At 31.6% G+C, this 10,796-nt stretch overlaps 2 protein-coding genes across 3 annotated transcripts; one reads left to right on the forward strand and one right to left on the reverse strand.

Moving 5' to 3' along the window:
• The first annotated feature begins 1,257 nt into the window (after window positions 1–1,257).
• Window positions 1,258–4,789, forward strand: LOC107923473 (probable polygalacturonase). The gene is made up of 6 exons (XM_041080476.1): window positions 1,258–1,330; window positions 1,508–1,852; window positions 3,275–3,395; window positions 3,518–3,692; window positions 3,771–3,841; window positions 3,924–4,789. Exons 1-6 carry the CDS (start codon window positions 1,307–1,309, stop codon window positions 4,616–4,618), a joined length of 1,431 nt encoding a protein of 476 aa, XP_040936410.1. The 5' UTR covers window positions 1,258–1,306; the 3' UTR covers window positions 4,619–4,789.
• LOC107924521 (glutaminyl-peptide cyclotransferase) lies at window positions 4,198–9,299 on the reverse strand. Of its 2 annotated transcripts, none has more exons than XM_016855009.2 (12): window positions 8,657–9,299; window positions 8,472–8,528; window positions 8,281–8,316; window positions 7,833–7,897; window positions 7,113–7,176; window positions 6,559–6,676; window positions 6,270–6,367; window positions 5,708–5,778; window positions 5,564–5,591; window positions 5,365–5,419; window positions 4,998–5,123; window positions 4,198–4,673 (listed from the first exon to the last, which is right to left on the reverse strand). In XM_016855009.2, exons 1-11 carry the CDS (start codon window positions 8,918–8,920, stop codon window positions 5,026–5,028), a joined length of 954 nt encoding a protein of 317 aa, XP_016710498.1. In that variant the 5' UTR covers window positions 8,921–9,299; the 3' UTR covers window positions 4,198–4,673; window positions 4,998–5,025. The 2 variants fall into 2 exon arrangements, with proteins under 2 accessions (XP_016710498.1, XP_016710497.1); XM_016855008.2 differs by having other exon boundaries at window positions 8,281–8,334; window positions 8,657–9,285.
• Between the last annotated feature and the right edge of the window lie 1,497 nt (window positions 9,300–10,796).

Genomic DNA, 10,796 nt, shown 5'->3' on the forward strand with positions numbered 1-10,796 from the left:
TTAAAAATATGAAACTTAGCACCTATTCTTTTATTTATAAGAATTCCAATCTCTTTATTTTTTAAATTTTAAAATTTAAATTTAATTATTAAGAATATTAAAATTATTTTATTAAATTTAAATTTATTATAATATTTTTTTTAGATACATTATTATTAAGTGAGTTTATCTTTTTATTTTAAAATATCAAACTAATAAATTTAACGAAAAAACTTTAACAATATTAAAATTTTAATTTAATTTTTAAAATCTGAAAAATAAAAAAATTAAAATTTTAAAAGTATTTTGAGAAAAAATGAATTATGTCATGTTTTAACTTTTTTAAGGATATTTTAACCTTTTACTTTTTACGAATTATGACCAAAAAAATTCCTTTACTTTTTATAATTTCGGATCGAATAGATTTGGTGGGTCCCAAAAAAATTATTGGTTAATCAGCTAGCCAGTTGATGCATGCCACGTCAGAGTGCTTTTAGATCTAACGGTGTGAAAAGGACGAAAAAGTGGAACCTTTTAGCCATACGAGCATGATATCACCGTTGCTCAGAAAAATGCAAATTTTGCCATATTGTAGTTTCCTTCTACGTAAAATAATTTATGCCATTAGCTCTTTATGCTTTAATTAGGTTTTAGTTTAAATTTTGCGAATAAAAAAATAATATTAAAATTTAAAAGAGTTTGTTCTTTTTAGAAGTTTTATATAATTCAAATTCAAATTTAATAAACAAGATTTTTTTTATATATATTAGATTTAAAAGTAAATTAATTTTTTAGTTAAAAAATTTATTTAATTCTATTGTTAAAAATTAATATTTGTATGTCAACATGCAATAAACATGACACGCCACGTGTCAGTGTCTTGTTATTCTATCAATCACACTAATTTTTAATAGTATAAAAAGATAAAATTTTTAACAGAAATGACCAATTTACTATTTAATCTAACATATAATAATTAATTTATTCATATTTTTAATAAAAAAAATGCAATGCAACTTCTAATACTAAAATTTGCAAGATACTTTTCCATATATTCTCTTCAAGCGTATGCTATTTTTTCATCAAAATTTAATTATATTCACTAAAAAAATTTAATTATATTTTAAACATCCAATTGGATTTATATTTAGAAAGCTTTAAATCTTGCTTTATTTTATTTAATTAATTTTTACTGTAACGCCATCTGATCAAGGATTTGCTCATAATTATAGTTACTATATATAAATTGTCGCACATTAAACCGTTCTCTATATATAAGTTTCTCTTTGGCAAAGAAAACACAAGTGTACCTCACTAGTTTTCACTTATGGAGTTCTCCAGAAAATCCCTTGTAATCTATCTCCATGCCATTTGCACATCCCTTCTATTTCAGTTTTTCTTTTCTTTTCTATTCTTGGTTTTTCTCGAGAGATCCCATGTCGTATTTCCTTTTTTCTTTTTCTTTTTATTGATGAAAATGGGAGTAAAAATGTGACAAGAAACTAAGCTTGTTTGTTTCTTTTTTTAGGTGATCGAGACGTTGATCTCAGCAATATTTCTATTGGGATTATCGAGTTCGAGTGTAGCGGAGTTGGCCGCCGGACATGCGACGACGAGTACGACGATCGAGTTTCCGGCGTTAAACTGTCGGAAACACAGTGCGGTTCTGACGGATTTTGGTGGTGTTGGTGACGGTAAAACATCCAACACGGAGGCGTTTAAAGCTGCGATAGCAAACCTCAGCCAGCTCGCGGCAGATGGTGGTGGTACACAACTTGTTGTCCCGCCGGGGAAATGGTTAACTGGGAGTTTTAATCTCACCAGTCATTTTACTCTTTTTATCCATAAAGATGCTGTTATTCTTGGAACTCAGGTACTACTATATTTTTACACTTCAATTCCATATCGATGATAAAAAAATAAAACCACATTACTGTTGATTTTCGGTTGATAAATAGATGTAAATCTTATTAATTATTAAAAAAATTATGAATAATTTTTTATTTAATAAATATATTCATAAAAAATTCAAGTTTTTGGTTGGTAATAGAAAAATAAAATTGCATGACTATTGATTTTTGGTTGATGAATAGATATAAATCTTATTATTTATAAAAAAATTATGGATATTTTTATTTAATAAATATATTTATAAAAAATTAACGTAAGAAATAAATAAGTTTTTTGTTGAAACCGATGATAGAAAAAATAAGGACGGTTGATTTTCAGTTGATGAATAGATATAAATCTTATTAATTATAAAAACGATTATAGAATAAATATATTTTTAAAAAAATATAACATTCAAACCTACATTTTCATATATTGACAATAATGCTTATACTAATGAAATTAAAATTCAATCAATAAAAAATTTAATTAAAATGATAAAATTACACTATAATATTTTAAATTTAAATTTTATTATATAAAATTTTCTCAAAAAAATACTTGATATTTAATAAAATAATGAATTTTACAATTAAATCATCCACTCATTCAATTCTTTAAATAATATATATATAAACATTTGTTTCAGTATAATTTAGATCACCAATAGCTGATATTTCACCCCCTAACTTTCCTTTTTATTGACTGAGTTTTCAACTCACTTTGAAAAGTTTGGACGTTTCAGGTACAAAAATATCTACCTTTTGAATATAACACCGATTTATTTCGGTTTGTGCATCTGGTATTTTTATGTTCAAATCAAATTCACATGTTTATTTATTATCAATTGATTTTATAATATCAAAATCATGTTTTATTATGTGTTGTTTGGAATATTAACAATTTTCAATTTGTTTTTATATTTATAAAAGTATTATGGCAGCTTATATTATGAATAGGATTGTATTTTATCTATTTAAAAGTAAATTAATTTTTTTGTTAAAAATTCTATCTATTTTTACTGTTAAAAAACGGTTCATATATGCCAGTATAAGGTACACGTGACGTGTAACTATTTAATTATTTCATCAGCTACACTAGTTTTTAATAGTAAAAATGAATTAAATTTTTAACAAAAATAAGTAATTTATTCTTTAATATAGCATAAAAAAAGCTGATTTACTTTTAAGTAAAAAAAGTAAAATAAATTGATTTGACCAACAAAAACCTAGACCGAGCTTTTATTCCAAAAAATGTAAGCAATTGTTACCTAACATTGTAAACAAAAGTGTGGAGTGGGGGAACTAACTTTTTGACCAACTATCGAATACATTAGAACCAGAATGTACCATTAATATTGTTGGAGGTTAACGTTAAACTAAATCTTTGGAAAAAAAACAAACAGGATGAATCAGAGTGGCCTCATCTTCCTGTTCTGCCATCTTACGGGAGGGGAAGAGACGCCCCTACTGGAAGGTTCAGCAGTCTTATTTTTGGCACCAACCTCACGGATGTCGTCATTACAGGTAAATTCAACACTAATACCTATCAAATACAATCTTATAACAATTAAATGCCAGCGTAAATTTATAGTGTTTATGAGCCAGACCGAACGTATTTATTGAACATATGTGGTTTGTAACTTAAGGTAACAACGGTACCATCGATGGCCAAGGAGCTTACTGGTGGAAAAAGTTCAAAGAGGAGAAATTAAATGTAACCAGGCCTTACTTGATCGAGATAATGTATTCTAATCAGGTGCAAATTTCGAATCTCACATTGGTTAACTCTCCATCATGGAACGTTCATCCCATATACAGCAGGTTAATCCGGTCTATCGACAATTTTAAATTTTAATTGACCATTTTTGTTTCGGTTTTGACTCGAAATCGTAATTGCAGTGATATAATTATCCAACACTTGACCATTCTTGCACCAGTTGATTCTCCTAATACAGATGGAATAGATCCAGGTTTGTTTGCTTTCATAGTTTGAAGTTTTTTTTAACTTATTTAATTACTAGTTTATTAATTTATTACCTTTTTATTTTCCAGATTCATGCACAAACACTAAAATTGAGGACAGTTTTGTAGTCTCAGGGGATGACTGCATAGCTGTCAAAAGTGGTTGGGATCAATATGGAATCAAGTTCAACATGCCAACCAAGAACTTAGTGATTAGAAGATTCACCTGCATATCTCCTGACAGTGCCACCATTGCTCTCGGGAGCGAGATGTCAGGTGGGATCGAAGATGTAAGAGCCGAAGACATCACGGCAATCAATACTGAATCTGGTGTGAGGATTAAAACAGCCGTGGGAAGAGGAGCTTACGTGAAAGACATTTATGTTAGGAGGATGACATTGAATACAATGAAGTATGTGTTCTGGATGACAGGCTCTTATGGCTCGCATCCAGACCCCGGTTTTGACCCAAAAGCATTACCGGTAATCAAAGGGATCAATTACAGAGACATTGTGGCTGATAATGTTACGTATTCAGCAAGACTGGATGGGATCGAAAACGATCCTTTTACGGATATTTGCATTTCTAATGTCAATATCAAACTAACTACAAAACCAAAGGAGTTGCAATGGAACTGCACTAATATTCAGGGAGTTACTAACCAAGTGACACCGGAACCATGCAATTTGTTGCCTGAGAAGGAGATTGATTGCCCCTTCCCTGAGGACAGGCTGCCTATCGACAATGTCAAGTTGAAGATTTGTTCGACCAGCAGCAACTTCTGATGTTAAATTATACTACTGCTTATAATGAACCACAGTACCACACCTACTTTAGCATCTGAGAGAAATAAAAAGAGAGATGTTTTGTCAGCTTATGTCATCTAAGTTCAGCACCTGGTTAATGTTTACATTTTATTTAAGTTTTTTATATATAATGTCATGCCCTTTATATCCTACCATCTTTACTACACATTCTTGTATTCATGTTAATAATGGTAGAGAATGCAGAATCTCAATGTAATGACACCCGATAGTACAAACAAATTTTAAAAGATTCAGTAAAGACTAGGAATCAGGTATCAAAATTAAAAATCTCCAATGGAAAATTTTCATTCCTGAATTCGTATACAAATCAATAAAGCCTTATATGCAGCATACAGACCTTCGTGGGTACATATGGATATAGCTTTTCATGGCACGCAAAGCTGCTCAATGTCTTTATTGTCGATTTGTCTCCTTACTGGATGTAGCTTGATCTCATAAAGCTTTGGCCAGAGTTTTCCAGTAACTAGAAGGAAACCAAAAAAAAAAAAATACAACTCAATATATGTTGGTCATTTTAACCACGTCAATGTTACTCGGAATCGGTGTAAATTTCAAATGCGGGTATGTACAGGAAATGGGTATACTCAATTTTTTTAATTACTTTTTCATATATTTGAAATATTATACCCTGTACTCATGTCTGACACTATAAAAATAGGGAAGTAAATGATGATTCTGACAGCCAAATTGATCTTAGAACTTACCAAAAATGCGATTTTTGTTGCTATCCCAAGCAATGCCATTTAAAACATCAATTCCCTAAAATTTTGGCATTCATGAGTTAGGCTGGCCACTCAGCGTAAACATTGATGAATTGGTGCAACTATTTAGCAATGAGATTAAGATAAGTAAAAGCAACCTAAAGAGTATCTATGATCATGCAATTTCTAATTAAGTTCTTACGTTATATCCAGCTGCTATGAGTCCTTGTCTGTAAAACAAAACGAATAGCACAATGGATTTAATTGTTAAATCATCGACAAACTTCAAGTATACCTTAAATGGAGACATTGATCAGGATTTCCAAATAAGCATAAAAAAATTAACCTTAAAGTCGGGAGAAGAATCCATCCAAGCATTCTACCATCCTTAGGTGAGATTCTAGCAATGCAGTCAGTCTACACAGAAAGAAAGTAGACTTCAGGAAGTAATTTTATGAATCATCATAAAATTAAATAAATTTTATACCGAGGAAATAGGACATATGATAAAACAAATTGGTTCTCATGAAGACAACTTTGAGATAAGACACATCTAGAACAACAAGTTGATACGTTGCACCACATGCAAGTGCAAGGGAAAAGGATTTAAAGTTCATACATATATAACATATATTTGGATGGAAGGATCATTAGGAAATAGCTTTCTGTAACCTTTGTCAGAAGACTTTGTTTAGAATGTAAAGAACTGCAAGCCAGTCAAATAGTTGCCTTCTTTTTCTTTTCTTTTTTTTTATGCTATCCAGTCATCAAAGAACAGAACATTGCATTCATTCCATAAAGTGGACAAGTTGTTATAAAGCCAGTTTCGAGTAAGTTTTAAGCAATGAATCACAATAACCATGCCACAAGAACCACAAAAATAAAATTCTAGAGGTACAAAGGCATACCTGCCAAATATTTGCCCATATTTCACCATTTATATATTCCAATTCATTCAGATAGCGTACTTCACGGCCATTAAATTGGATGACTTGCTTTCTTGTGGCTGTAAGATGTTGTAAAAGAGAGTATAATTAGAAAAAGGATGGTGAAAACAGAGTATATATTTAGTACTAGTAAACGACACTCAATTACACAGTGAAATGCACCATGAATAAAGTTGGGAGCAATAAAAAAGTTGAAACCCCTAAATGAAGGGGGAACATATAATCATCAGAACGTTTGTGCAAGGGGAACCTTTTAATGTTTGAGGATCTATCTGATACAGTGTCGAAGTCCCATCACTTCCATATAAGATTTTGCCATCAGTTGCTAGGCCCCAGCCATCTTCCATCTGATGTGTAAATCGATCTAACTGCAGTGAATATGACAAAGTAAAACCATCATGGACACACACAAATCCATACAACAAGCATTGAATACACTTCAATTGAAAAGAAGTAAAACGTGATTTGACAATTAGATGTTTAAGAAAGCAGTAAGATTTTGTGTGAGATATAAACATGATGATGTTTTTAGTCAGTGCGGGTGGATGGGGAAGCCAGTGAGCCAGATTAAGGTCATGACAGCATAAATCAAATAGGTTAAGAACTCTGCAATATCAGTATAGCATTGAGCTGACTAGCTTCCCAGCAATGAAATTGTACAGAAATAGAATAATGGAAATTTATCAAAAGTTTATATTAAACTCAACCATGCATGCTCAGAATGCTCAATAAATGAATATACAAAATGGTAATGCAAATTAAACAGCCAAATAGTATAATAATGTAGAGACTGGAAGCACAAACTTTCTGCAAATTTTTTGTGTCATAGATGAAACCAATTTTTGTCAACCAAGTTACTTGGAACAGCCTACAAAAGAACATAAGAATTATTACATTAGTCTTAATAGCACGCAAAAGGTCATGCCATGTAAAATTCAAAAATACAGAACCTTATTAACAGAAGCCATCCAAATTACAAAGCAGAAAACCGAAGTAGATGAAGAGCATAAACATCAACTGAAAGCATATAAATACAAAGCAATTTACCAAATAGGAATAGAATTTCCACCGACTGAAAAATGATCTCTCTAAGTACTTTAAACTCAGAGGCAAATCTGAGGGGTGGCAGGCAGGGCCCCACCCAAACGAAAAAACTTCATTTCAATCTCCTTATAAATAAAGAAATTATAAATTAATATATGGTAAAATTGCACTTTGCCCCCCTATAAATGAAAAAAATTCATGTTGGTCATTTCAAAAATGATGAGATCATTAATGAATACATGGTAAACTTATATTTTGATCTCTCAAAAATTTATTCCAACCCTCGCTAAAATTACTTTTGGCTTTGCCCCTGTTTAAACTTCAAAAAATCCAAATAAGCAGCACATTTCAAAGGCCTTGATGGAAGTAGAAAGGGGAGAAAACATGGCAGGAAGAAGAGGAAGAAAAAGAAGGAAGGAGATCACTGTTTTAGAGAAACACAGGAGCCAAATTCTAACAGCTGAATTACTTCTAACTAACCTTTCACCGAGAAGGGTTAAACCCTCTCCAAAAAATGAATCAGGCATCTTGTGAAGAACCTCAACCTGTATGTATAGAAAACCATCAGTAAACAAACTTAGAATTCCAAAAAATAGTTTGCTTCAGTTTACAACCAAGGACCTATTAACTGATTTGTCACATGGATTAAATCAAAAGCCATTTTAAGTTCTTAACCCACCTTAGTTAACAGAATATAGCACACATACTGATCCCCTAGTAGCATACTGGATTCCTACTAGCTAACTTTCAAGTAAATTTAACTATGTTTTCATTAATTCATTAAGAAATCTCAATAAATCTTAGTGTTACGTGTAGAAAAAAATTGTACTTCTAAATAATACTAATGTGTGTTGATTCTATCATACAAATGGATGAAAACCAAGAATCAACAAGCTCGAATGGAAATCAAAAGGCAGGAACTGTGTACCTTTCCCGTCTGAATAGCTACTCTGCGAACCGTTGACTGAAACCAAAAGATGAACTAGGAGGTTAAGAAATGGTTACATATCATTAAAATTCAACCCTAAACAGAACTGATAAAGACACAAAACAATGCAACCTAATTTTGGAACTGCAAATAGATCAACTCGACCTACAATGAGATAGCAAACAACTAACCTGCTTGTAAAGTCCAGTTGACTCATATAAGGATTCATTTCCAGCATAAACAAGGCCCTGAAAGAAGCAAACAAACCAAAGAATTTCAATTCAAAAATATAGGCAAAAGCGAATAAAGGAAAACAGTGACACCGGAAAAAAAAAAAACCTTAAAATTTCATCGACCCATTGCTTTAGGGATTTACCTGAGTGAAAGCACGGGGATCGTGGGGGAATTCGTTGACTAATTCAAATCCGTAAATCTTAACGGAGTGATGATCCGACGATATCTTATACGACGTGTTTGACGAAACTCCCAAAACAACAATTACACAAACAGGCAACATAATCGAAATTAAAATGAAGAATCTTTTGAGATGGAAATGCTTCGGAGATGCCATCGGGGAGTAGGCGGGCTTGGAGTTTGATCGCTTGCTGTTAGGCTTCTTCTTAGACGATTTGGACGCCATGAAAGCTCATTGGGGCGAGCCTTTGAAATCCGAATATCGCGGGTTTTGGAATTTGATAAATAGGGTGGCGGAGGAATTTCTTGTAGGCGGCATACGACGGAGGCTACACCTTAGCTAGGGGGGAACATGATTAAAGTTGCGCACTGTGGTCCGCAGAATTGGCTGTTTGGTCAACAAAGGTTCGTTGACTAAGATCCATTTGTGGATGAACAGTTATGTCCTGCCGCCAACCAGGTGTTGCCAATCTTCACCACGTAGCATATTCCGTTTCCTTGTCAAATTTTCCTCTCTTCATTTTTTCTTCGGTTAAATCCTTATTTTAGCGTTTCACTTGCTACCATTCGCAAATTGGGCATCAACTTTTTGGGCCTATCTCATAACTGTAATGAAGATATTGTTGTTAGAGTATTTATACCCAATTTTATTCTTGAATTTTGTCTCCCTACTTAAAAAAAAACTCAAATAGATGTAAGAATTTGGCAAAAATACTTAATCTACTAAGAAACGTTTTTAACATTTTTTATCTTAATGGGGTTCAAACCATGTTCTGACATTAGTGAATAAAAACACTACCACTTCATTAGTACTTTCGTTGAAGATCCAAGATCAATCAAATAATCAATCCCCTCAACAATAATGTAACACAAAATCATAGAGTAAAAATTTTAGAAAACACTACCACTTCGCTAGTACCTCCATTGAGGATGTGACACCAGCTAGAAAGTCGATCCCCTCAACAAAAACCTAATCTAAATTCACAAAGTAAAAAAATTAGAAAAATAAAAATCCAAAAATATCGAATTTCTCTGCTATATATAGCGGATTTCATTATAATTAGGGTTAATATATTATTTGATATCTAGTTTTGGCTTCAATATTTAATTTGGTATTTGAGTTTCTTTTTTGTCCTAGTTTGGTACATGAGTTTAGCTTCGATGTTCACTTTAGTATTTAAAATTTTAATTTGATACTTGAGTTTTTTTGTCTCAATTTGGTACCTAATTTTTTTTATCCCAATTAAGAACCTTTTTTTTTTACTAAAGTATACGTATCAACATTCATTAAGCCACATGATGTAATTTGGTCTAGGTATCAAGTTGACCCTTGAAGGCAAACTTAGATACTAAATGTTATGGTAAAAGTATCACAGAGGCTCTTGCGATATGAGTCAGATTTTTTATTTTACTTCTTTTACTGAAAATTTGCACATTACATCAAAAATCAAATTGCCCTTTGTGTTAAAGATTTCATCCATTTTTACTGTTAAAGCCAGACATGATTGATGGAATAAGCAGACAGTTACCTCATGTTGATGTATATGGAGCAGTTTTTAACAATAAAAATGGATGAAATTTTAACAAGAGAACCAAATTGCTCTTTTATCTAAAATACAATGACTAATTTGCACATTATTCTAGTAGATAGAGTAAAATGTAATCTGACTCATTGTACTGTAGCTTTTGTGCTACTTTTACTCAAATATTACATTAACCCTTATAATTTTTAGGGTAAATTATACCTAAGGTCATTAAACTATTGGTAAATTTATATTTTTATCACTCAACTTCAAGAAGTTACAAAATGGTCACTGAACTATTTGAAAGTTATTTTTTTAAGTCTGGCTAATGATATCTAAGCGACGATTCGATGATCAATATCATAAATCAATACCCATCAACAAGTAGAAGAATATACCTTAGATCTAAGTCAATTTGACGATCAATGTCGAAAATCAAAAAAGAAAGCTGTGTGGATTTTGATTGTTAGATTCATGATATTCAAAATTATTTCATAAAAAAAGAACTTAACTATAAAAGAGACGGGGAATGAGAGCTTTCAATTGATACAAACGGTGTGAATAAAAATGCCATACATC

The sequence above is a fragment of the Gossypium hirsutum genome, chromosome A11 (genome assembly GCF_007990345.1).
Source record: "Gossypium hirsutum isolate 1008001.06 chromosome A11, Gossypium_hirsutum_v2.1, whole genome shotgun sequence".
In the NCBI taxonomy this organism is placed as follows: Eukaryota; Viridiplantae; Streptophyta; class Magnoliopsida; order Malvales; family Malvaceae; genus Gossypium; species Gossypium hirsutum.

Coding starts and splice junctions, on each gene's coding strand:
- LOC107923473 (XM_041080476.1), top strand. CDS start 1,307: ATGGAGTTCTCCAGAAAATCCCTT. Junction 1,331..1,507: donor AGTTCTCCAGAAAATCCCTT/GTAATCTATCTC, acceptor TTCTTTTTTTAG/GTGATCGAGACGTTGATCTC. Junction 3,842..3,923: donor TACAGATGGAATAGATCCAG/GTTTGTTTGCTT, acceptor TTTATTTTCCAG/ATTCATGCACAAACACTAAA.
- LOC107924521 (XM_016855008.2), bottom strand. CDS start 8,920: ATGGCGTCCAAATCGTCTAAGAAGAAGCCTAACAGCAAGCGATCAAAC. Junction 7,898..8,280: donor TAGCTATTCAGACGGGAAAG/GTACACAGTTCC, acceptor CTATACATACAG/GTTGAGGTTCTTCACAAGAT. Junction 5,592..5,707: donor ATTCTTCTCCCGACTTTAAG/GTTAATTTTTTT, acceptor TTTGTTTTACAG/ACAAGGACTCATAGCAGCTG.